The following is a 27,428-nucleotide window of genomic DNA, read 5'->3' on the forward strand; positions in this document are numbered from 1 at the left end:
GTTTTTTAAAGCTGAGTTTTGCAGCTTTGTGTTTTTGGCTTTTTTCACCAAAAACTGTGAAAAAAAACTGAAGTTGAATGTTTACCAAATATAAAAAAGCTCCTAACTTTTTTTTATACCCATTTTTTTCAGAAGCACCTCAATACCAGATCAGGGCTAAGTTCATTGCTTTCTTTCTTGTGTGGTTCATCGGTCATCACACCAGGAACTTCGGCTAATAATGTCCCACCAGGAACTTCGGCTAATAATGCTTTCTTTCTCGTGTGGTTCATCGGTCATCACACCAGGAGAACTTCGGCTAATAATGCTCTCTTTCTCGTGTGGTTCATCGGTCATCACACCAGGAACTTCGGCTAATAATGCAAAAAGGGGGGTAGGATTTTAATGAAAGCACAATTTGGCCGAAGAGAGCTGTTTAAGTTGTTTTAGTTCAGTGGCAAAATTAATGCGCCTGTATAATTAGGGTCGTCTCTAAAATTTCAGGACATTGTTGCAAAATTTATAAAAAGACCAATCCTTAAGATTGTTAAAATAAATAAAAAAAAAAGCAGTAGGTCAATGTATTGATGCTAGAAAATAATAACTTACATCAAAACAAACTTGATGATTAACTATTGAAGTTTACAAATGTTATTAAACAATAAGTAAAAAGAGCTACAAATATAATGTCACTAAATAATAAAAAACAATTCAATCTTAAACAACCAAACGAGAAAAAAGCTTTAAAGTTTCACTTAAATCTATAGTATTATTATATAATAAAATTGAAAAAATAAAATCATTTTTAGGGTGTTATTGACATTCCAAATATTTTATCGTGCACTCCAAATTTTTATATTTAAAAAGAAAAAAGTGTACGCTTATAAAAAGTGCACAAAGAGATTTTAAAGTGCACAATGAGTTTACACTTATAATTTTTCTTTAATGAGTTATCCATCTTCAACCTTCAAGTTGAACATAACATTTTATTTCTTCCTTTGACGTACCTTGTATACAGTTTGAAAAGTTTAGAAGCATTAAAAAAGTTGGATTCAAATCGTTTATATACAAAATAATGCTATTTTTACCACATTATTAAACTACAATCTACCTTATGTGGCAGCTGAGTTAGACATGCCACATCACTTAATTATAGTATACTTGGATTTCCATAATTTAAATAGTTTTTGTTTAGAAACAGATACTAGATTGAATTAAAACACTTCAATTTTCATATTCTTGCATCCCTCGTCCAGTCGTCCTCAAATATCTTTTCGTCATCCCAATCTCCTCCTCCCTCCTTAAAGTTACTCTAATTGTCTTGTACTTCTTCATCCTCCTTCCTCCACTTTTCTAAAACAAATAGAAATTAAGAACATAAATCTGAGGATTTTTCAATAATTGGCAAGCAATTGCAGCATAAATATGAGGATTTTTCAACAAGAATATTGACCCCATAACCTTCAATCTGATAGAAAACTTGTTCCTTTTGACTCCTCCATCAAATTTTTAAAGATGCATATAAAGTCATTGTTGAATGAAACGAAAGCTAACCCTTATTTTATGACAATGAAAAGGAAAACAAATACAATCAGTTAGAAACCAAATAAAATTTGACAAAAAAAATGGAGACTGCAAAAGGCTGAAGAGTAAGGAGGGAGGAGATTGGGGTGAGAGGGAGAAAGGAGATGGAGTGGAAAACGAAGCGTCAAACCTAATCAATTCCAATTATGGTGTTTTAATTATTAATTTTTAACGAATAAGTGTGTTAATTATAGTAATAAACAATAAAACTAAAACTAAAAATATGACATGTTTAATTAAGCTGCCACATAAGGTGAAATAAAAATTATGATCTAATAACATTACTCGGAAAGGACCGACATTGGTATCCCACCTTGCCTACATCAACAATTGGCTGGTGGACAACTAACCGTACCCATGTGTCAGAAATTAAGATAACTGGTATATGCAGAAAAGATCTGGATTAGATTTTCAATGTTCTTTCCCGAAGAAAGTTTTTTTCTACTGTCAATGGTGGTGGCCACATAAGGGCTAGAGCTCTTCTCTGTGTGTCCAAGCTGGTGATATATATACACACAAATATATATATATATATATATATATATATTGCAACGGCTATAGAGTAGGGACCTTTGATTAAAACTAATTTTTTGAAATGAAGAGAGTGGAGTAGCTGTGTAAAAGTTATTGCAGTCGACCGTGTTAGCTCCATCGATCTGCAGCAATTCAGTAATTGGTGGTGATACAAATTCCAGTTGCATCTGAACTGTACGTGGACCCATTATGCTCTCTCTGGTTTGCCCATTTCTCAATCTTAGTGGCATATTTTAAGTGTTATTAAAGGATAAAAAGGAGCGTCAGTCTGTGTGGATTTTGCTGCAGGCCATATTAATTATATCTGTAAATTTTACATCTTTTTCCGCAAAAAAGTTAATTACTGATGATACATACGAAAGTTATGCACATTTCTTCACTCATCATAGAAAGAGATTATATTTGTACAGAAATTTAATGTTTAAATTCAGAGAAATGACAAGAATCGAACTCTTATCGTATATTTGAGAACAAAAAAGTTAGCGGTGGAACTTCTAAGCCTCTAAGACCATCTCCAATGGTAACCTAAAACTTAAAAATATTTAGCCCAGAAAATTTATATTTTAACCCAGAAACAGCTTTTCTACTCCAACCCTTCTGGCCTAAAATTTTAACCTCAGATTATCAAAGAATGAATTAAGTCTATTTTTTTTTTAAATTAAATTTAAAAAAAATAAATTATGTAGACTATCCTAAATTAATTTTATGAACATTTTAACCTAAAAATATTCAAATTCCGATAAATTTTGAAAAATTACTAAATCAATACATGAAAATCAAGATAAACCACATAAACTTAATACTAACGTCATTTAATAAACCACATAAATTTAAAAAATAAAAAAGACAATTAATAAACCACATAAACTTAATACAATCGAAAACACATAGACTACATAAACTTAATAATGATATCCACCATCTTGACTTGGTGATGGACTTGGGTGATAGTCTTCATATGAATCATCATCTTGAAATATACTCCTTGTGGCATTCCTTCATAAAATTTCCTTTTGCTTACCACGTAAGTATCTCTTCCTCTCTTGAGTGTATTTGTCGAGGTCCACCATTATCAAATTAGTTTCGTACCTTTCTTGCTCCCTATCCCCTTCTTCCTTCATGGCCAAAAGCATTTGGGCCGATTCTTCTTGCCGACGACACTAGTTTTCGTTCATTATTGTCATTTCGCTAGCAAATTGTGCACGTGTCATATCTTGGGACTTCCTTTTTCTCTTTGCTTCCTTTTGCTTATCTCTACCCGGGGGCCTTGCAAAAGAAAAAGTTGGGGTCATTTGTTCGACACCTTCATTGTCGGCAAAATTCACACCTTCATTTACATCATTTGGGGGTGGGGTTTCATTATGAAATAATTTTCCACATTGTTGGTTCGCATCGGTTCCTCACCTCGGACAATCCTTGAGGATGTTCCAAGCATGATGCAACAAATACATAAAAACAATTAGTTGCAAAATACTACTATGTACATAACAACTAAAATATCAACAAATAAACTCACAATTTCTGAGGCGCCCCTTCCACTAGGCATGTCAACCATGGCTCTCTCCAAGCTTCCTTTCCACAAAGTGTACGCTTTGTTGATAATCTTCCACCGATCATAAACACCAGCAACTTCTCTTCGACCGGCGTTGGAGTTTTCATGGAACTTATCAACGATTTTACCCTATAAAACCTTTCAATTTTGATTGGTGCTGACGGCACCATCTTCGCTAATCAAAATCCATGCCAAACATAAAGCAATATATTCGTCAAAAGTCCAATTACGACCTCTAATATGCTCTTTTGCCATCTTGAAAATTCTGGAAATGAGAATAAATGGTATAAAGAAAAATTGGAAGAATTGTAGGAGAAAAGTGAGTTTTGTGTGGATGTTTGAACAAATACATAGGTATTTATATAGTTTTTGGTTGAATTTTAAGTTAAATAATTTTTTAAAATTTTCTAGCCGTTGGATTTAAATTTGGATCGTTAGATTTTTTTTTTACCGTTATATTTAATTATATTCGATTTAAGCCGTTGGATTCAATAAATACATAAATATAAAACTAAAAAAAATAAAAAATTTGAACCTGGACCGTTGGATTAACCAACGGCCATTTAAACGTCATCGTTGGATTATAAAAAGTAGCCGTTGGGCTACTTATTGCACTGACAGCTGAGGGATCACCCCCACGTGGGGCTATTGGTTTTCTGAAAGTGCCTAGATCGTGCAGCGCGTAGGCAAGTAGGGAAAGGGAACTAGGCTTCACAGCCCCAGTTTCAATCTCAGTTGGTGGGGCTCATTTTGGTTTGTTGCTTAAAACTGGGCCGGTATTTGACCCTCAAATGAGTTTTAAGTTTTAGGTTAATTTTGGGTCATGGGTTGGAGTGGATTTTGGAGGGGAAAAAAGGGGAAATTTTAGGTTATAAGTCACCATTGGAGATGGTCTAAGAAAATTAAATGAAGTTGTATTTTTGTTTCTCAGAAGTATCCACCCAACCTCCAAATTAAGGGCATACCAGTTTCAGTTTCACAAGTATTCTCTCATGCCATATATGTACTAGGGTATACATATTTAATAAGACTCCCCAAATTGTAAGAACCGTTGATTGGGACATCCTGACTTGTATGTCGTTGTCAAAATTAATCCACTAATCCAATTCTAACACATGCTTATTAGACACAATAGCATGGTTTTGTTTCTTTACTTCGTATGTGGTTTGAAATTGAAAGGATTAGGAATACTTTTCAAAACTGGTTTCCTTAATGTTTGATACCTTAGCTATTTGGGGAAAAAAATGTTTCTAACCCTAGTGATTACGAAATGAGATTTCTCTGGCTTTTTTGTATGAAAAGAAATGATATAAAATTATCGAAATGAAGCAATAAACAAGACTCATGCAAGCATGAGCTAAATATGACAAACACTCACGATTCATCCGCCAATACGACAAAGGTCACCAAATAGATGAGCTGCAACTTGATAAAACACGACAAATCTCTTACGAGAGTACAGAAAGAGACCACAAAACTCGCCTATAACAAGACTGCATTAACCGGACAACTCGAACTGAACTTCTAAAGAGACTCATCATCCATGGCCATTATACTGATAAAACTGGGTTCGATGGGTGAATTTATTTGCCAACTAAAGAAAATTTATTATAGCAGTCCGGCGTATAAAATCAAATGCAAAAAGGTTCTTCTTATATGCACGCATTTCCTTTGCACCACAGAAATAAATACAAAGCAAAATAAATCTGTATAAATTAATTACTTAAGCATATGTAGGATAAACTTGTTTTACATACATGTTTCTGAATCAAAGTAAAAAAATAAAAAATAAAAAATTAGAAAATAAACTAGAAGAAAAAAAGGGTTTAAACTTCGAAGCAGCATTGGTTATGAAATCCCCACAGAGGGATTCAACAATAAGAACTTTATAGTATACAGAAAAAGAAAAAAAATACAACAAAAACAACGAAATTGAGAGAGTAAAACCCCCCAAAAATTACACTTTTCAGAAGTAATTAAAACAAATAGAGAGATTGATATCACCTTTAATTTATTGCTTCAAATATAATTTTCCAGGTTGAATGTGCTTGGATCCTCCTGATGAATCCAACCATAGTTCTCCAAGAAAGGGTTTGTGAGTGTCTTTGGTGGGTACACAGCAATGTCCTCCTTCCAAACATTTTCATCCCCCAAATCCCTCACTACCTCCCACAAGCAACTGTTGCATTTAAACCCAGCTCCGAAGCTTATCATCAAAACCTTCTCTCCTTTCTTCAACCTCTGCTTTGCCTCCATGTATCCCAACACATACCAGAGGCTGCTTGCTGATGTGTTCCCAAATCTGTGGAGTGTCATCCTTGCAGGTTCCAGATCATACTCACTCAGCCCAAGATTTACTCCTATCCCATCGATCACCGCCTTCCCGCCAGTGTGGAGGCAAAAATGATCCACCCCAGTCTTGAAATTGATCACAGCTTTTGGTGATGGGCTAGAAGTAGCCCCTCCCTTGGTGGGTTGTTGGAAGGAGGTCATTTTTTTCACTAGGGTTACAAGCAAAAACCTCACCAGCTCCCTAATGGGTAAAATCTTAGGGGAGATTACCCTTAGGTTGTCCACGAAAGCTCTCGTAGCCGCCTTGGGTAAGAATTTGTCTAGGTGAAACCCTGGATTCCCTTGTGTATCTTCTTGTTGGATGCAGCACCCGTAGGAATCGTCTCTGGCACCGTGATGGGTTCTCACCAAGCACTTCAACTTGAACATGGCTCGGTGTTTTAAGGCCCGTTTGTTGGTCAGTAGAATTGCGCAACCGCCGGACCTGAACAAACAGTTTGCCAGAATCATGGATCTGGCATTGCCTGAATACCAATTGGGGCTCAAGGACTCAGAAGTGACCACAAGTGCATAAACATTTTTGTGTAACTTGAAAATGTTTTTCACTATGTCAACTGAGATGAGGGATGCTGAGCAGCCCATCCCACTGAGGTTAAAGACCTTTATGTCCTCCCTCATCTTGTAGTGGTTTATAATCCTGGAGGACAACGATGGAACAGATGCAAACATGGAGACATTCACAACAAGCACATCAATTTCTGAAGGTGAAATCCCTGATCTGTCAAGGAGTTTCTTGATGCTGTCATGGAAGAACTCCTCCATCTCCGAGATGCTGTCTTCCAATGTGGGACATGATTCCCTGCCTGAGAACATGATCCTTGGAGCATAAGTTTGCTCACCAATCCCTGAGCTCACAATTGCCTTAAGAAGGAACTGGTATTCCAAAAGACCAAGATTCTTGGTCCTCTTGATAATCTCACCTGAGTACTCAGTGTCTAGCTTTCTGTCATCTGTGGGCTTGTAGCACTGGTAGTCCAAAATGTAGCACTCGTGGTCTCTCCTCTCAACAAAAAGCTTCCACATCATAAAAATGAAGAACAAGGCTGAAAAAACACAGACTAAAGCAAGAAGCTCCATTACAAAATGGGGAAAGAGAGAGATAGACAGATGTGGATGGAAATGTGAGCTTGAAAATGGGAGTCTTATAAGAAGAGAGAGGAGGAGGGGGCACACTGCATGTGAAGATGCTAAAGACTCTCATTTGCAACGTCTCAACCCCCACCAAACTGATGTGTGTGGCTTAAGCTTTTTGACAAGGAAATGATACCATACAGCTTAATTTTGTCTGTTGTTCTAGCTTGATTTTTCAATTTGATGGCCACGGAAAAATAAAGAGAGGTATGTCGAAAGGAGAAAAATATTTGTGTTTATCATTTCCTTTTGATATCAAACTTTATTGCTTAAGTCACATATTAAGCATGGAAAAGTAAATATATATTGGAGATCGCCGGGTTTTAGACTTTTTGTGTAACTTCCTCCAATGAGCAAAATTGCAAACGTACCATGCATAAACCTTGCAAGGTCTCCATATCAAAGAACTACTAGTTGCAAGACATTGTATTTAATTCTTTAAACCTTATAATTTTGGGCATGACCAAAAGCCTCAAAATTTTGTAATATTTTTAAAATGGAAAGGTATTATAGTTCACAGTCAGTAGCCTGCCCGCATTTAAGAGAGATCAGTGGTAGCTCGAAAGAAAAAGAAAAATGTTTTTAATATGGTTTAGAAGAAAGAAAAGATAATATAGATTGCATACAACTAGCTAAATTTCCATAGAAATTGGTTGGAAGAACAATAACCAAGAAAAATTAATTTCTACAAAAGCGGAATTTTTTCTACAATTTTTGTGGAACAAAAAATAATTTGAAAAATTCTCAAGCTGATGTGTGGACTTTTATTCACAATTGACGAGAAAACTCTTCATTAATTTGGCGAGGCCTACATACGTTCGAACGCAGTTCAATCAATGAGAACTGAGTTGCTGACTAAAATTTCTCTTACTCCACTACCCATGGCAAGGCCATAAAACAAGAGAATTAAGGGTATGATTAATAACTAATTCTTTCCTCATCAAAGACTTATTCTTTTATTCAAGGAAGCATCGTCGCATCCAATAGAGGATTCTACAAAAATAATTTTTAAATATTATTAATTTAATAATATCCAGATAGGTTATTCTCAAGCATCTTTAAGATATCTCAGCATCTTAAAGATACTTTCATGTTGCATCCAATGGATATCACACTCTGGCTAGCTAGATGCCGGCACATGGTATATCAATCCCTACACATGTGGTCGGCTACACCTCCTTATAATTAAATACTCATTTTCCATACTTCGCAAGTAAGTTGAAGCCATTTGTTACGCGACTAAGCACTAAAATCTCTCTATTTTTAGAGAAACTGACTTAGACATCGTAGATTCATTGCCCAAAACTTTCCCCCACTCCTTGGATGCATGACTTTGGTCTTTGATCAAATGTGTGTTTTTAGGTACAATTTTGTTAAGACTGAATACGACAGAATTTTGCTTTGTATCATAATATTGATTTAGATAATAAGTCACGTACTCATGATAAATTTAGCATGAGCAAACCTTTTCGATTCAGGAAAGGACAAGGAGGATGTGAGTTGAACAAGTATGAACAAAGTGATATACCGCTAAAATTATATATAAGTGTTTCCCTCAGCACGAACAAACTTAAATATACATGTTGTATTAACCTTATTGCAATGTTCTTATAATTCAATTAGAGTCCTCAAACAAATAATGAAAATGCTGGTGATCCATAACTGAACATACATTATCACTTACAGTCAACTAGGGTGTTATATATCTTACTTTAATAATAAGTTATATTATTTTAATTTTGGGGATTTTTCTACTGGCTGCTGGTGACTGTTGAGTTTTGTTAGTTTTGTAATAAGCCAGTTGATTTGTGTTGGACTTGGCACTTTGGTAAAACATATATTTATGAGAAAATTGTTTGGTTAGGAACTTGGCATTTATGTATTGACTCTGTTCAGTCTATTCCCTGATTTAGGTGTTAGGTATAAACAATGCCTTCCTAACGAAATGAGTCCAAAACTAGGGCCTCAACTCTCAACTCAAGTTGTACAAAGGTTTTAAGACCTCAAGGGTGCGTTTGTTTGCACTCGCTAGCATTCATTGGACTGGATTAGATTAAGTGGAATGCAATGCCGTGTTTGTTCCGCGCCGAGACAAGCTTTAATAAGACTGACCCCGACTAACCAAGACTAACGGCTTCGCTAGAGGGTCTTAGTGAGACCCCCCGAAATCGACCGGATTGCTAAGACCAACTCCTTGCTTCGCCCCCTCCTCTTCCTACTTGTTCCTCGTAAAATTCGAAACCCAGATCCCATTTACCAACTCTGCTTTGCTTCGCCCTTCTCATATACTATTTTCAAACCTAAATCCCTCAAAATTTGAAAACAAAAAAGGAAAAAAATTATGCACTCTTTCCATTCTCAAAACTAGATCTAAACCCGAAATTCGATAAAAATAAAAAAAAACAAGAACAAAAAAAACAAAATCGCTATGCGTATGAAACGCACAGCAGTCGTCCATTCACACATGCACAAGAGCCGTTCTAATTACACATGCACTCCAGACTCCTTAATCGCAGACCTTCGTCGTTGACGTCGGAGAAGTAGAACGATGAGAACCCATATGACTCAAACTCTTATATGGGTTCTGATTTGCCAATTGCGTCTTAGAAAAATTAGAAAAAGAAACAAGGGAGATGAACGGAGAAAAATAGGAAGAAAAAGGTGGAGATGAAAAGAGAGAGGGACAAAGAAAAAGAGGGATTAGGGATAGAGAAACATATGAAGGGTGAGGGAAATGAACAGAAAAGAAAAAGGAAAGCATTACAGAGGTTTCTAGAGAGGAAAAATATAGACAAAAGTAAGAATAAAATAATAATAAACCTGAGTTAATAATATAAAATAATAATTATAGTGAATTAAATAATATAATATTAGAATTTGTTATTGTTTTTAGTTTTTAGTCCGACACTACATCAAACGTTTCACTAAGTTAGTCTAATTTAGTCTAGTCTAAGACAGTTAAGCTTAGTCCCCAAAATTAATCCAATTTGAGATAGTCCGACTCAACAAACGCATCCAAGAAGAAATTTTGTACAATGTGTCATTCATTTTGATCCACTCACGTTAGGTTCCACAAGTCACTACCAAAAAGTCAATGTATTTTATTATAGGAACGAAGGTTTGGAATATACAATGAGTCAACCAAAATTATCGTATTTGTCATCCATGTGAGTTGAAGCTGAGGCATTCTACTGATAAATAGAGAAAAATTTTACTAAATGGTAGTGCTAATGATGATTATATATTGTTGGATTTGAACAAGGAACAAAACTATATTAATTACCATTAAGCCTAAACCTCTTTGCAATTCGTGTGGGTGCAGTGCTTAAATCAAATAAGCTAAGGAACAACTAGCTGAATTAGTACAATTACCATGGATTCACGAAAAAAACTAATGGAAGTTGATGAGTTCTTATTGTGAGTGCAAGAGTAAAAGTGCTCTACCATTGGAGGTATAAGTCCACACTTAAGTAGTTGTTCAGAAAATCCTAATTTAATTATATAACTAAAATGTAGTTGTAATGTAACCTATAGCTGAACCTTGCTCCTCATTATATTTGGCCTCTTGCAATCAACCAGGCCTTGAATTTTAAATTATTACTTTGGCGATTAAACGGATGAAGCTGAAAGGATGAAAGCAAACCCTAATAAACACGACAGTTTGTAGCTATCGCCAGTTGATACATGCATTGGATTTTGCTAAATTGTACAACGGTTCGATGGTTGGAGACTTAATTACCATTTATGCATTGACTTTCTATTACTTGTTTTACGCGTTAGGTATATAAACACAGTCATTTATGAGTTCACGCTCCCTCAGTCTTTCTCTTCGATCGCGTGAGAAGGAAGAAAGGGATATGTTACGTGTAGGGACTCAAAGTCAGAGTTTTTCAAGCTTTAAGAGGTTATGAAGAAAATTTGTACAAGGCGCATGCTCTTTCAAATGGTTATGATCTCTATTCATCCTATCCTAGCTAGCTCCTACAAGTCAATACCAAACAAACTATATATGTTTAAGGTAACTATAGGAAATGACCACGTTTATCAATATTTAATTAATAATTTAATCATCAAATTTTATGTCATTTAATTTACAAAATTTTGTTTGCAAATTTAGTTTCCTGACATTACCCGTTAATATTCATTACGCATAAAACCCTTTGCTACTCACGCGCGTTGCTTTTTTACACACAGAAAACATGCCGGAGAAACATACGTTAAGTTAGCTCACAAAAAGTTCAACTAGTTGGAGTTGGGATCATTTACTAGTAGTGGACGTTTATATATGTTGAGATATAAACGGAAAGTATTTTAAAGATTTATTTAATTTGAAATTTTATTTTGAGGTATGGATTTAATTAGAGATTTAATTTGATTTAACTTGTTTTAGGTTTTCTTGTCTTGTGGACAAAGATTTGATTTGAGAACTTTCGTGTGGGTGCTGAGATAATTTACATTACATGGCCGTCCAGCAGGAGGAAGTTCGTGGGTTCCAGACGGCGGGGAGCATGAACTTCATGCCCTTCTCTCCGACAGCATTGTAGGACCCACCGGTAGCGGGGTCGACCAATACCTTGCCGGTCTTGCCTGGGACCGCGCCGCTTCCGAAGATGTTGTCGCAGGCGGTGCCGGCCTCGATGGGGTCGCTCTTGGGTCCCGGCTTGAAGAATCCAGTGTTGAATGGGTTGGTGACGACGGCTGCCAAGCCGGAGGCGAAGTGGGCGAGCATGGCGTCAATGCCCATGTTGCCGTTGGGGGGCTTCACCGTCACTTGATTAGGCGTACCGTAGTCCAGCCTCTGGAATGGCCAACCGCAAGCCCCGCGGCACAAGATTTCGGGGTTTCCGACGACGAGGTATGGTTTGTTGTCAATTAAGCCGTGGTCATAGCATTTGCCACGGCACAATTGGTGCACCGTCACTTGGCTCCCGGTGAAGAACACGAAAAGAGTGTTGGGCTTGCCGGAGTCGGCCTTCTTCACCAGATTCTTGAAGTATGTAAGGGTTAACACTTTTCCGATCGAGTACTTGTCGTCGCTCTGCTGGATGCCCACCTTGATGCGGAGTCTAGGTGGGGTACCGGTAGCGGGGGTTGGACCAGTGAACAATTGGTAGCTCTCGATGACGTCCCACCACCTGTGCACGGCGGCGACGTGATCGTTCTCCGTGTTCTCGAGGGACCTCAGGAAACTCTGAATCACGTTCTTTTGTTCGGCTGTAAACTGGCCGTAAAATAGGATGGAAAGGTTAATGTCGCCGGTCATCAGAGGCCCTCCGTGGTATGTGATGGCTCCGCCAATTCCACGAGCTCGGAAGCTGCCGCCGGCAGCAGGTGCTGCATCACCAACGTGTATGACACCACGGGGTTTACCGCCAGAAGTTCCAGGTGCACCACCTTTTCGATCGCCACCTTTCTGAGCACCGCCACGTTTCTGTACACCACCACCTTTTTGTGTGCCACCTTTTTTTGCACCGCCGCCTTTTCCCCTGTTGGAGGACAATACCAAAGTAGTGGTAGTAACATGGAGGAGCAATACAAGGCAGAGAGCGAGAGCTGCAAGCCGCCGTTTCCCCAAGCGACTACCCATCATTGGGAGGGAAGATGATGCTGCCATTATAAATTTATATTCCTTGTTCTTGTTTTTTTTTTTTTTTTTTTTTTCCTTTTCAATTGTCAATTTTCTATAGTTTCCTCTCTTTTGTATCTCGCCCCAATATACATATATTAATTGCAAGAACATTCAAGAAACATGTATGCATGCATGCATGTGCACAAAGCTAATTTTCTCGGCCACCCACATGTCATGAACCTAAGGTGAAAATTATCTATTATAGTTAGAAATAAAAGGAAGAAGGTAAAGCAGTTTCTGCTGCTGTCACAGAAGATTAATGAAAAAAAATGATGGAGGAAGATGAGGAAAAGGAAAAGAAATGGTTTTTGGTCATGGTAGGCATCCGCCTATCATGAAGGGTTCTTTATTATTATTTTGAGTAGTGTTAGGTAGATTAAATTTGTAAATTGAATGATATATTATCAACACTTAAGTAATAATTCAATCATTAACTTCCATTCACTTAGTTTACAAAGTTTAGTCTATACATTTAATTTCCCTAGCATTGCCATATTATTTTTCTAGCTTTAATTTGGTTTTGCATTTGAAGAGGGGAACAAAATGATGTCAATCTTTGAATATCACCGTAAGAGAAGGAAAAAAAAGAGTTTGGATGAAAGAAACATAACTCAAGGAAAAAAGAAATATGGTGTCCAATTTCCTTGTCTTGTGAACGAGGGTTTGATTTAATTATTTTCTAGTATTACTCATTTATAATCTTATAAAGCCTCTTCATGGAGACGAATAAAGTATTCAAATTTGTGATTATTAGACAATTCTAAATTTATCCGAAACACTTTATTCCAACTATATATAAGTTGAATTCCAATCATTTTATAGACATTTTCTTAAAATATCAAATTGTAGTAGGTTTTCTCAATTTTTCAGTTTTACAATTTACAGTTCAATATTCTATGAGAAAAAGGGTTAATTACTTCATATATACAAACCAAGTAAACGGGAAATGTTGAGGGCAGATTCTCACAGCTGGGTGACTTTGACTGCTAATGCTATGTGCGTATCAATTATCATTTACAGATATGGAAAATGAATGGTTGTAATTGTGAATAAATTATTTTAATATTCTTAAATCAAATATAACAGTCACAACACCCGTATCATTGAATGATACATATTATTGAAGTCAAACCCGTGTCTCTAACCTAAGCTTAGCTTACGATATCGGATAGGGCGGTATATCCTGAACCCTATGCTTATTGGATGAACTACAAAACTACAGATAATGAATTCGAAGTATGGCATCATTACAAAGAGATAAACAGATGATTTACAAAGGACTCTTTCCAGGTAGTCATTTGCAAATTCATCTCGATGCATATGTTGCATATAGTCCTTTCAATTCCTCCATCATTAATGCATTTCTAATTAATTTAGCTCAAATACCTTAGTAAATGCAAATAACTGGGAATTAGATTGGAGATCAGGAAGTACCAAAGAATGAACGTTTTTATTATCTTGATTCTATCTTGCAAAATAACGGAGAATTAGATGGAGATCTCAACCATAAAATACAAATTGGATGGATGTAGTGGAAGAGTGCATCAAGTGTGAAATAACAATGACAAGACCAATGAATGCAGGAGGAGGATTTTCTTCCCTCCTATTTGAACAACTACGATTAAACCACGACACATCTTATATTGATTTTTTTATAGAGACAAAAAAAATAAACAAAAAGTAAAATGTGAGAGAAGTGGATGAAAATAGAAGGAAAAAGAGATTAAGAGGGGATGAGAATAGCTACAAATAAGCTTACTCGTATTGTGGAATTATAGTCATCGGACTTATTTTAAAGAAGTGAACTATTCACTATTATACATTTGTGAGCTATTATTAGGAATAGTCAACTTCTTTGACTAGGTCTGATGATTTTATCTTTTTTGTTAAACTTGTGATAAAAGGGAAAATTTATATAAAAAAATGTAATATCCGCGGATACCTGATCCTAATGAGGCAGTTATGCAGGACAATGAACGGATTTGAGGCAGGTTTGATCAGAAATTGTTGAAATTATCCGAGTCAGATATGGAGTAGTGATGGTATTGCAATCCCCCCATCCAAACCCAACTTGATTATATATTTATATTGATAGGAAAATACCAAAACAAATCTAATTTACATATGAGATTGAGATCTATTTTGATAAGATTTTTTTACACCAATGAAGAAAATTATTTGAACTCAAAAAGGCGAATTTGAACCACATTTTTACTAGCTCATTGTGAGGCTAAGCTCACCCCCTTCCTTTAGTGTAAATGATATCGTTTGTTCAAAGAAAACCTTGGTTGAAGGAAAGTAACAATAAACCAAGGAATCATGTTAGTTATGGAAGTCTACCAGCTAATAATTAAGCTCATATATAATGCTTAATAATTAAAACGGACATGAGCGTTATATATGGTCCTATCTATATATGATTAACTCTTTGTTTTATTGACTGTAACAATATTGACCTAAAGACACCATTAAAAGAGCATTAAAGGATAGAGAAGTGCCCTAAGCACACAATGGCAAAAGTTTGCTAAGCGTTCGACAAAATACCTCATGAAAAAAATGAAATTTTTTACTTTATTGTGTCTCCCCATAATTAACTTTCTAGCTTCGCCCTTACTTCTTCCATTCTTTCTCAACAAAATTTAAATAGATATTAACACTATAACTCTAACAATTCTTTAGGGAAGGAATTTAGATAAAAATGTGGATAAATTGATAGGTGTAATGTGTGAGTGGAAAAAGTCTACATATCTTGGCGTATGAAATCCTCCTTTGTCACAAGATCGGGAGAGTCAAATTAGTAAATGAAGAGACAAACATCTAACTGATCAACGGCTGCAACCTGCATGTCACTGTCTCATTCTTGTCTTTAATTTTTGACCAAAAACAAAAGAGAGAATGTTCTTGTATTTATTTTCTTTTGCTGCCCAATTAGGAAATAAAAGATTATCTATATATGGAGACTAAGCCTATGCCGTTCAGCTGATAAATATAGGTGTATGTATATTATATATTATGATGTGGACTCGTCACACTATTTTTTTAAACAATTTTTTGAAATATATTTTTGTGGTCTAACTTTATAATGTATTTCAACTATTTGAACAATCTCTCATTTAGGTCTTCCCTCAAAGATCATATTTACTAAAAAAATCATCAAAATCTGAAACAATATGACCGTTGAATTAAAGGTTTAGGATTTCTTTATGAAACCATATTCATCCTTTTTTTTACTACAAATGAATATCATAATGGTTTTAGATTTGTCTAATGTTTATCAGAATGATTTATGAATGATATTTTAAAAGATAAATGATTCAGATTGTTAAAAATATATTATGAAGTGGTCCTTATAAAAACGTGTATCAAAAATTATGTGAAAAAAAATTAATGTCACTGATCCTCCATCACATCAAACAATTGATTCAATAAATATTGATTTAATTAGACAACTAATTCCATAACCCTAACGGAAATGCAATACGTACGCAGACAGCAAGCACTTTTTGAAGCTAAATACCAAAACTCTAACCGTTTGGTAGACTGTATGGAATTTGGTTTTAGAGACAAGGAAGACAAGACTTGTAATATATACATAAAGATATGTTAGATAATCTATTCTATTTTGAAGTCATAACTTATCATATCTAGTCATGTTCGTCTCACATTGACACAACAAATTAGAATTGAACTCAAGTCTATTTTAATTAGTCACAACTTATCACAACCAGATCACCAAATAGACCCAAATATGCAACTTTTCTCTTATCTTGTCTCATGCATATTATTAATCACTCAAATTTCAGGGCCTTTTGCTTTCAAGTTGTGACTACTTTTAAACAAATGATATTATCTACACTAAGGGTGAGAAGAAGGCTTAACCTCACAATATGCGAGCAATAATGTGGTTCAAACTTGTTTTTAGCGAGAATCGAACCTAAGATCTCTCACTTACAAGTAAACAAAAATACCACTAAACTATAATATTAAGCTCCTCAAGTTCTGCCTACTTGTGTGTGCACAATTCATTAATTTTATTATTAATTTTTTCGGTCAGTACAATTTATTTAATATTTTGGGGTAGTTAAAATAATGAAAATTCTTTAATGCTCAACAACCATTGCACATGTTTGATGGCAATGTGTCTCACTCACTGTAACTACAGCTGGAGGCTTAAATGTACGCGCTATATGATGATCGTGTTTATATAATCTTAAGGCAAAAATCGTTTCCATTACCCTAGAGCAAGTGCAAGTGGTGGGTGTCATTAAAAAAAAAAAAAATTGAATTTATCAATTTATTATGTGATAAATTAAATTACTAATTATATATTGGAATATTAAATAGTCATGTATAGAAACACAAGAGAGAAATATTTTGAGCAATATGTCAAGGGTTTCATAGAGACGGACTCTCGGTCTATTACTAATCACGATGATATTGTGTTCCAATTTTTATCTTATCAAGGTGTGAGGGTTTTATCATTTAATATAATTAGAAGTGGAATCATGTTTTCCAATTTTTATCTTATCAAGGTGTGAGGGTTTTATCATTTAATATAATTAGAAGTGGAATCACACAATACAAGTCATTTAATTTTTCAAATTTTCCAAAGTGAGATTTTTGTATTCTTCAACACACCACGTCACACAAGATTCTAATTGACAATGGGCGCTAATCAGGCAACAAGCAGGAGTCTAATGTCTAGACGGGCCTAAGCGGGGAAGGGCTGTTAAAAATTTTTGTGGCTCTCATGCAAGGGTGGGTCAGAGTCTAGTTTATGATGTTTTAAGGGTCTCCTTGGCCCATTTGAGTTATCCTAACAACTCTTTGTCGGCTTAGGAGTTAGGACCCATAACTCCTTAAGTTCCTCATTTGAATTATGTTTAAAAACTTTAGTGATACAAAACTTAAAACGGAAAAAAGAGTACAACATTTTATGAATTATTGATAAGGTCGTTGATGTATGTAATGCTACTTTTTTAAAACTTTACTAGAAAAAAATTAATTGGATAAAACCTTCGGCTGGAAAAAAAAAAAAAAAGAAAAAAAAAAAGAAGAAGATTGCAACACGCTTATGTCTTAGAAGGATTTTTTTTTTTTTTTTCTAATAATATTAATGTATTTGTGTTATAATTATTAGGAGGATTTTTTTTGTTAATATTATACTCCAACTCTAAATGGAAGACCCCACTATGTGTACCTACCTAATCCCTTATGCTATCCAAATTCACAAGAAAGACCGCATAGCGCAGTGGATTAGCGCGTTTGACTTCGGATCAAAAGGTCGTGGGTTCGACTCCCACTGTGGTCGCATGCAGTCTATCTTTATTATTTTATTTTATTTTCATATTTTTCCAATTCAAACGGGCCAAACCCATTTTTGTGGTCCATCCAATCATACAAATTTACAGCCCAACAACCCAAAAGCTTGGGGCTCAATGGTATGCTGAACACAAATGCTTTGTATATGTTGTATGGCTTAGCTGAACTCTTCATTCCCTTAGTGTCAAAATATCGTTGTACTAAAAAAATGCTTTGTATATTATTATTTCCTTATGACAAAGTGAAATTTGCAAGGATGGGAATTTGAACTTGAGCGTAAGGAGGGTAAGTGGTCGGACACTCTGAATCCTCACGAACTAGCCTAATGCATATACGTTGAGGTGTAGAGATTTTGGTCTGGGTTTATCCGTTTCTGGATTTTATTTATTTATTTATTTTAGTACAACAATATATTTTACACTATAATGAGGGGAGATTTCGGCTAAGTCACATAATAGGCAACCTCATTTGATGTCGAATTCGCCATCTAAAATATTCAAACCTAAGACCTTTCACTTACAGGTAAAGATGAATACCACCAGACCATTTCCTGAGTTTTAGCTCCACAAGCTTCATCAAAGCTTCACCCCGATGCATTTTGCTTTAAGTATACATCTCTACTTGCACAAAATGACCATACTGGTTCAGAGAAATTAACAAAGCAACATGAATCAACTAAAGAACAATGCGAGGGAAAGTTTAGAAGCTTTGTTATCAGACTCGTCACACTGCTTCTGTTGGACAACACGGAAGATGCGCGATCAAAGGACCAACAGCTAATCGAAGACATTGAGTTGCCTCGTAAAGCAATATACCCAGAAATACAGAAGGATCAAGCAAATGATGAGAAGAGAGCCATGTTCCGATATTCCTCATCAGCATCACAAAGTTACTACTCAGTTCTCATCATGAAACGGATTGGCTTGGGTAAGAAGAAGAGCCCGATAGACTCAACTCGCTAGAGCAAATCAAAGTATAAACGAATCAAAATCAGCGTTAAAATTCTGGATCAACAAAATCATATTTGGGAAGGTGTCTACATAGATAAAATTACGGAAAGGGTTCAACATTTTAAACTGATGTCCTTGGAATATCATATAACGGGTGAAACGCTTAATTCCCGTCAAATCTGGATCCATAATTATGCCTTGATTGCGTACTTCCTCAATGGGTAGTATATCTCCTTTTTCTTCTCTCTTTCTGTCTTCAAAGATGCCTACAAGAAACAATTTGACAACTGAATTATATAAAAAGATGTTGCCATAAGATTTGACATCGATAATTATTCTGACCGCTACAATACTGTGGCGAGGGCTTAAAAGCTAAGCAAGGGTATCCTACAGTTCATGTTCCGAAAGAGAGAAAGAAGGGAGGGGAAGGGAGGGGAAGGGAGGGGAGGGGAGGGGGACAAAGATAGACAGAACAATACAGCAATTCACAAAACTCGAGCTCATATCTATCAACTATACAACAGTGCCAAATAGATGTTAAACCGAAAAAATCATAAAGCAATAGAGCAAGGAAAAGATTCAATAAATCCAAATAGTAACCAAGAGGAATTCCCCAACTACTGGAATCATATAAGATCCTGGTAAAAAAGAAAAACTAAACCTACTCACAAGACTATCTTAACCAGACGAAGTAAATTTGCACTCGAGTTAGTCTATCTTGGAAAATCAAATAGAATAACCGTTCTCCCATATGATTGCAAACACCAAGAAAGACTGGACCCGAAATTTCAAACAGGAACACATAGTAGCCAGACCAGATAGAGAGATTCTCTAGATCACTCCTTTTCAAATGTAAATTTGAGCTTATCAGCTAAGATAGATTTGACATAGTGCTTGCGGGATCATATCGAAAAACCATGAAGTTATATAGCCACGGTCTTGGAAATCTTAATTGTGTCTTTTATTTTAACCATGAGCAGGTCAAACAAGGGTTAAACAATTGCATCTAGATCCTAAAGCCTAAACCGTATACGAACTATAGAATTAAAAGGAAAAAAAATCAAACATACCAACACATTACATTTCATCCTTCGATACTAAGTCCCGGTCTCTCAGACAGTCATTTTACTTATTTCTCACAAAATCATTAAAGGGGGTCGTCGACAACACAAAGAAACGAGTATTACATGGCCTATATACATATCATATCCAGGCAAAGGAAGCATATAACAAAAGCATACTCGCAAACTTCCCTACTTAGCCCCAACTTTTAAACCATCAACCAGGCCCGAGTCACTACACACTAATCACTATCGAAAATCGAAATTGGTTTCAAATGAGATGCAGATTAGCAGTACCTGGTGCTTGGTGAGACGCCTCCTGATGGCCCTAGTCTTCTTGGGACGCAAATCGAGAGGAAGAAGTTTCTTATTCCTGTAGACTTCTCTCAGAGCCGCCTTCTGCTTCTGGGACATCACCGTCAACACCTGAGCGATTGAAAGCCTCACCACCTTGCTGAAATCACAGACACAAACGAAAAATTATTTGTACAAAATTCTACAAATCAATCAATCAACAAAATTAGACAGTGAGAGAGAGGGTACATTTTGGAGAGCTTGTTGGGGGCTCCGCCGGTGACCTTGGCGACTCGGAGAAGAGCGAGCTCTGCCTTCAGATCCTTCAGCTGAGCCAAAAGATCAGCCTTGGTTTTGTGCCTGAGCTCATGGACCTTAATCCTCGCTATTACATCAAAAAATTAAGAAAAAAGTTAAATTAGAACAAACCATATTAGATTTCAGAAGAAATTTGATGAGGAGGATGATAATTTTGCAGATCGTACCCATTGCTGCGGTCTGTGTTGCTCGCTTTGGAAGAAAGAGGTGGAGACGAGAAGTGAAACCCTAGAACTTGGGTGCGGTTTTAATAACTATATGTTTCTAAAACCCTAATTTGTGGCCATTTTGGTCTTTTCACATGAGATTTGGGCTTAAAGTGATTGCGGATCATTGAGTCCATTCTCTATTTGTGTCGTTGGACTAAAATGGATATGGGTTTGGGTCATTCAGTTCGTCAGCTCTATTAGAGCATTGATGAGGCTACTACATTTCAAGTCTTAGAGAGAAATTTCATCCTCAATGAGCCGGTAAATGGCACTAGATCCGCCACTGGAGTTAGCAATTTCCTTTCTTGGGCAACATAAAATCAGGCTACATCTAGCCCAAAAAAAACAGTGGATCCCACAAAAAAAAAGTAGCAACTCATATGAGCAAAATTCTATCACTCTCCCTCCACCTGTAAATACACTTATACTCTCTTTTTATTATTTTTTTTAATTATTTTTTCTTACTAATTTTCTTGCAATTTGCTAATTAATGATTGTTTTAAATTTCATATGAATTAAAATTTCAAATTGATTTAACGTTCATGGGCACTAGTGGATGAAATTGTGGATGAAATTTTTAATATTTTTTTTCAAAATTGTATGATACTAATTTACCACTTGGTGCTAGGTAAATTGTTGTGCTATACGTGAAAATCAAATTATTTCAGAGAGCAAAGTGGGGGTTTTTGTTTCTTTCAACGAATGAGATTGAGATAAGAGAATCTAATCTAATGAACGATTCATAAGTGATTAAATCTAACTTTGTCATATTTTGACTTTTTAGGTTGAAAGGTCCATAAAAAATTTAAGATAGCACGTCCAAAAATCAACTTAAGAAAAACTAACACAAAAAAAAAAAAAATAAATAAATAAATTTGTCGCTTAATCAAATTACTACATAAATAAATATATATGGCCCCATATAGAGCTCGAAAGATATAGCCCTCATTGGGAGAGATTATTTCCTCGAAACTCTAAAATGGGCTATTTCCACCATTTTTTCATCCCCATATAAAGCCCCTCACTAGGGATGCTCTTATCACCTCTTCTTCTTTAGAATGGAAAAACCCAAAATTAATTGGACACTTGTAAGATCTAAGACTTGTTTGGAAGTGATTTTAAAATGACTACAAGCATTTTTCGTAAAAATATTTTTGAAACTAAGCCTAAGTAAAAACGCAAGTGAATCCTAAAATAATAATTGAGATGCTTCATGAAAGAAGCACATAACTGTTTTACGCAAGTGAGTCCTTAAAAAAGCACTTCAAGTGCTTTTAGAACCCAAAGATATTTTCTTTAAAAACGATTTCAGTCATTTTAAAAACGCTTTCAAATGAGCCCCTAAATTACTAAGGACTTCCTCCTTTTAGTCTTTATGCTTAGTCCAATTCCAATGGCTGGGTTGAAATCTAAAATTAGGTATTAAACCCACTCGACCATCTTTAACCATTAGGCCTAAAACAAGTTTTGAAATAAAATCTAATATTTGGGAAGTTTTAGCCCAAAAAAGCCAAACCTATTTTCTGGCCCATCACTATGTGTGCAGGCTCAAGAAAAAAAAAAAAAAAAAAAGCATGCTAGGCGCATTGACGCGGCCCATGTCCCGCACGCGACAAAGCTGCAGCGGGTATGACCCACCGCTGACAGTTTTGTCGGTCAAACAAATCCTCCTTCGAAGGTTATTTTGATCTAGATTTAAATTCTAGTTTTTAAATATAATAAATACATTAAATCTAACGATTGAGATCAAATATGATTAAAACAAAATATCTAACGTTTCAAAACTAAACCCAGTGGCAAAAACAATTTAAAAAAATTATTTAAACTAAATTCACCAAAAAAATTTGTAAACATCTACACAAAATTCACTTTTCAAGTAAAATTCTTCTAATTTTTCCTTTCAACCCACTTCTAAAACCGTTTCTTTCTATTGCAAACAAAATCAATGGGTTAAAACGTTTGTATTAGAAGATGAAACATATTTAATGATTTTTCATTATTTATTGGAATCTAAACATTTTAAAGTTAAATCTAAACATTTTTAAGTTAAAGTGTTCATAAAAATAAATTAGAATCATCTACCCAAAAAAAAAATAAAATAAAATTTAAGTTACCAAAAAAATAAGCCTAAACTCATCCTTTAATAATTTCGGGCTAAAATTTTAAGCCAAAATCATTGGAGAAGAAAAACTGTTTTTTAAGTTGAAACCTAAATTTTTCAAGCTAAAAATTTAGTTTTTATCCGACCATTGGAGTTGGTCATAGTGAGTTTAAGCTACAGTTATAGTTACCAAAGCTATAATAAACTTCTTGACCAAAAAAAGATTTAGTAAACTTGTATTGTTGTATTTAGAGTATAGTTGATGGTAATGAGTTGATAATTCAAATGGTTAAAAACGTTTTAGTAGTTTCTATGTTTAGTTCCCTCGTACCTAATGCTTATAAAAAAAGAAAAATCATAGATGGTAGCAACAGCTTTTTGCCACAGTCAGTTTAGTCATGATCAAACTTTGGTAGGTATTAGATGGTAAGACTAAGACAAATGATTGTAATGAATGATGTGCAATTGTAAGATTTATGAGCAACATTGATCATCTTTCAAATTGAGGAGCCAAATGATGAGTTAGTTCAATTTTATGGAAAGATAACTTGAGAAATGGCCATCGAATTTCAATTAATAGAATCTTTGGTCCTTCAAATAAAAATTTGTGAATATGGTCTCTTAACTTGTTATAATATGAAGTAATGATCTTTCTGGTTAACCTCACTAGAATTTCCATCTTTTCCCCCCTTTAAACCCTTTAGTTTGGATAGAAAGTATAACGGCGTTAACCAAAAGAATAATTGCTCTGCATTACAACAGGTTCAAGAATCAATGCTCACGAATTTCAGCTAACAAATCTTTGTAACATCAATTAATCAAGGCAGTGATGGATGCCCATTACAACCCTAGTCAAAAGGAGAGGCTTTCCATGAAAATCAATTAGAAGGAAATAATCATCTTTGCAATTCCCAGCTAATCAGAAGGCAATCGATGGTTACAATACTTGTGGTTTACAACTTTGTACTTCATCTACAAAAAGATGTCACTCGGGGATTTGGCCCAGTTTGGGTGCAAAATGCCAATGTTTGATGGAACAGAACTCAGCCCTTCATCCCATTCCCCATGCGTAATCATTTCACAATCAAATAACAATTAATAACAGCTAAATAAAATCAGGATACTGGACATTCTATATGACCAGCAAGCAGGTATGCAATGCTGTACAGTAAACTGCAGCAAAGTTTGGAACGAAGTAGAAAGTAGAATGTTCTAATCATCGTGCAGTATTGTAGGATAAGAATGCAAAACGAAAAAAGTAAGATGGGAATGTCCAACTAAGAAGGTCGGTAAAACATCCCTTTTACATTTTGAGGTTCTGATTTAATGGGTAAAATTAATAAATTATGTGTGTTTTAAGCTAAGTGGTCAGATTATCATGCTTTGACCCACTGCCACCTTCTCCCAGTTACACTAATTTGGCACCATCCAACCATTATTGCCCCTTGCTTTGTCGCTTATAATTATTTTGAAGTTCCTATTTCATATCGTAAGAAGTGGACATAATTTTACAGCATTAAAGGTGATTGTTTTGTTTCAAATGTAGTTACCAAGGTTTTAAAAAATAATGTATAAAATAGATAGAGATCTAGTCAAAGGTGCTTCGGAAACTAATGCATGCTTGCTTAGCATAACATTTAAGAGTAAATAATTAGTCAGTTAGTAAATGTACATGCACAAGAAAACCGACCTTCACAAAACTGAAAATCTTGTTGGTTTCGGACCGTACATGCACAACAAAATATCGAATTTTTTCTTTTAAAAAAATTAATTTATAAAATTTGAACTCAAAATCTTCTTCAACAACGTATAGAGCCTGACAAGTGACAATCATATTCTCTATATATGAGAAAACCAAATGTGATTCGCACCCAACTAGCCAACCATAGGGATATTCATGCTATATATGCATGGCGAGGGTGAAATGTAAAACAATATGATGTAACAATAATAGAACTAGATCCTACTTTTAGAGAAATAGTTGAGCTAGCATACCACACAAAGATGACCACAACTTTAATAAAATTATCCCCACCTCTCAAATCAATGGGAGATTTTCAATAACAAAAAAAATTTCACAACTTTGAACTTTGACAGACTAATGGATCACTTCTAATCTTCTAAGGTACTATCATCCTCTCTCTTCTAAGAGATTTTCTTTTGTCATTGATTCCTCATGTATCAAATGTTTATTAGACAAATAATAAACGTCTATTGAATGAATGAATGAATGATGCCATTAGAATAGTGCAATGGTTGCAAGAAATTTTCCTTCTAGGAATGAGATTCACTTTGGATCTCCGTGTCCTAAGTCTGGACTGAGAGATTTGGGTGTTCAAGTTTTTAAATGGGTTAGTGGGATGCTAATAGGGCCGTATAACTAAAAATGAGGGATCCGAATATCTCGATCTACGGATTCCGGACACAAAAATTTGGAGTTGATCCCAATCCTTTCTTCTATTCCTTGATGTGGGGCCTGATCAGAACTACATCTTTTTTCTTTGGCTTTCCATTTCATCCAGCAACCTAATTTAAAAGGAGACTAGTTGGCCTCTTTTGAAGAAAATCGATCCTTGTATCACTTATTCACTCTTCTATTTCTCCTCAATCTTCACCAAACAAAAGCTACCCCATTTATAGTCCAAGTTATTCTCCAGTTAGCCATGAAAGGAATGGATATTTTCTGTGCATCTCCAGCTTCTACAGCCATTTGCTCTAGCCTGGACCAACGTGCTATGGTCCGCCAAGGCCCCGGGCCCCTTGACCATCGTCATCACTATCATCTTCGTGATCGCGATCAACTGAAAAACCAACCTCATCATCAAACTCACCATGCCCCTTGCTCATCTCAGTTACCTATCGATCCCAAACCGTTTTACGAGAAATGTAGAAAGAGTTTTTCTAGTGCACAAAGTCAGCCACGCAGAAAAAGCTCTGCTGACATACGTGACTCAACAAGGACTAACAGTACCAACGGCTCTTCTTCTTCTCGGTTTCTCTTAAGTGACTCGCCCTTCATCGACTGGATACCGAAGCCCGATCATAAGAATCTCTCGGCTGCGTTTGTTCCTCCTCAAGTACCCTCTAAGCCTGCAGGCTTGATGAGCTCAAATGGTCATTCTAATACTGATTTGAAGTCTTCCTCTACTCGTTTTCGTCACCAGGTAAACCTAATTTTCATTTTTCTTCTGTTTCTTTTTATTATTTGCTGTTGGACAATTGAGCTTATGCATATAGTTGTTCAACTGTTGTAGGTTGTTGCTTTGAGGGTCTCAATGCACTGCAAGGGTTGTGAAGGACAAGTGAGAAAGCACCTCTCTAAAATGGAAGGTATAGTTATTTACTAGATGGAGAAAGAAAAAATACTTAAAATTTCGTATAATTTTGTATATATCTAATAATTACATTTGTATACATTTCTTTATACCTCAAACCAAATTAGTTTTGTATTAAAAAACAAATTAGTTTAGGTGTTTGCATCATGAGTTTGTCAGTAGCGGGATGTAAAGAATATTCTCATGTCAGAAAATTTAATATGTTATAATGTCAGACATTTTTTAAAAAATTTATAATTTTTTTTTTTATTGATAATTCAGATAGTCCTTATTCAAGCATGTTAATGTTATGTGCAACATCACTTGGAATGAAAATTGAAATAATAGATGATGTTTCTGTAATGCGATGCTGAATTTCTGCAGGAGTGACTTCATTTAGCATAGATTTCCCGACAAAGAAAGTCACGGTGATGGGGGACGTGACCCCATCGGCTGTGCTCTCAAGCGTATCCAAGGTGAAGAAAGCCCAGCTCTGGCCTTCTCCAACATCATCATCACCCTCATCACCGTTGGTGGTCAGCATGAACCACTCATGAACCCTAAATTAATTAAATCAGTTATCTCTTTTCTTATGGGTAATATTATTTGCACACATCTTTTTACCTCTCACACACCCTTGTTAATTTTTGTTTATTGATCATCTTTCAATCCATTTGATCTGATAATCAAAAATTAAATGAGATGTGTGAGAGGGAAAAAAATGTGTTGATAGCACTACTCTATGTTATATATTCTCTACCATATTTCAAGTTTTCAAGCCTGCATGTGTGTTTGTAATTTGTGTGATTAAGTTTTTAACTAATTAATTGTTAAGTCAATAATCAAGTTTGGTATCTTATATGTAAATGCAAAACAATCTGAGCATTTCACCACCCCACATATCCACGACTTCGTTTCACTTTTCAGTTTTGAGCATATATGTACTTATATTAACCACCATCACCTTTTATAACTAGTTTTTTTGCATTACTTTAAAATGTTTGACTCTTTCGAGAAGAATTATGTGACACGATCACGTATAACATCTGAAAACTCTCCCAGTTTTTAAATCGACATAATCTTGTTAATCTGAATTTG

At 35.4% G+C, this 27,428-nt stretch overlaps 2 protein-coding genes, 1 non-coding gene and 2 pseudogenes across 5 annotated transcripts; 2 read left to right on the forward strand and 3 right to left on the reverse strand.

Annotated features, from left to right (window-relative positions):
• Positions 1-5,458: 5,458 nt before the first annotated feature.
• LOC137716585 (3-ketoacyl-CoA synthase 12 pseudogene) lies at positions 5,459-7,308 on the reverse strand (annotated as a pseudogene). The gene has a single exon (XR_015960913.1). The product of XR_015960913.1 is annotated as a 3-ketoacyl-CoA synthase 12 pseudogene (transcript).
• A 3,899-nt stretch (positions 7,309-11,207) lies between these two features.
• Positions 11,208-12,820, reverse strand: LOC137714284 (protein EXORDIUM-like 1 pseudogene; annotated as a pseudogene). Its single transcript, XR_015960345.1, has one exon. The product of XR_015960345.1 is annotated as a protein EXORDIUM-like 1 pseudogene (transcript).
• Positions 12,821-17,998: 5,178 nt separating this feature from the next.
• On the forward strand, positions 17,999-18,072 carry TRNAR-UCG (transfer RNA arginine (anticodon UCG)). Its single transcript has one exon. It is a non-coding gene; the product is annotated as a tRNA-Arg (tRNA).
• A 1,034-nt stretch (positions 18,073-19,106) lies between these two features.
• On the reverse strand, positions 19,107-21,010 carry LOC137715246 (large ribosomal subunit protein uL29). The gene is made up of 4 exons (XM_068454500.2): positions 20,874-21,010; positions 20,638-20,773; positions 20,392-20,548; positions 19,107-19,299 (listed from the first exon to the last, which is right to left on the reverse strand). Exons 1-4 carry the CDS (start codon positions 20,875-20,877, stop codon positions 19,225-19,227), a joined length of 372 nt encoding a protein of 123 aa, XP_068310601.1. The 5' UTR covers positions 20,878-21,010; the 3' UTR covers positions 19,107-19,224.
• Positions 21,011-25,108: 4,098 nt separating this feature from the next.
• LOC137714136 (uncharacterized) lies at positions 25,109-27,189 on the forward strand. The gene is made up of 3 exons (XM_068453418.2): positions 25,109-26,180; positions 26,271-26,346; positions 26,715-27,189. Exons 1-3 carry the CDS (start codon positions 25,680-25,682, stop codon positions 26,885-26,887), a joined length of 750 nt encoding a protein of 249 aa, XP_068309519.2. The 5' UTR covers positions 25,109-25,679; the 3' UTR covers positions 26,888-27,189.
• Positions 27,190-27,428: the final 239 nt, after the last annotated feature.

The sequence above is a fragment of the Pyrus communis genome, chromosome 3 (assembly GCF_041283825.1).
Source record: "Pyrus communis isolate YQ-2024b chromosome 3, ASM4128382v1, whole genome shotgun sequence".
Taxonomy (NCBI): domain Eukaryota; kingdom Viridiplantae; phylum Streptophyta; class Magnoliopsida; order Rosales; family Rosaceae; genus Pyrus; species Pyrus communis.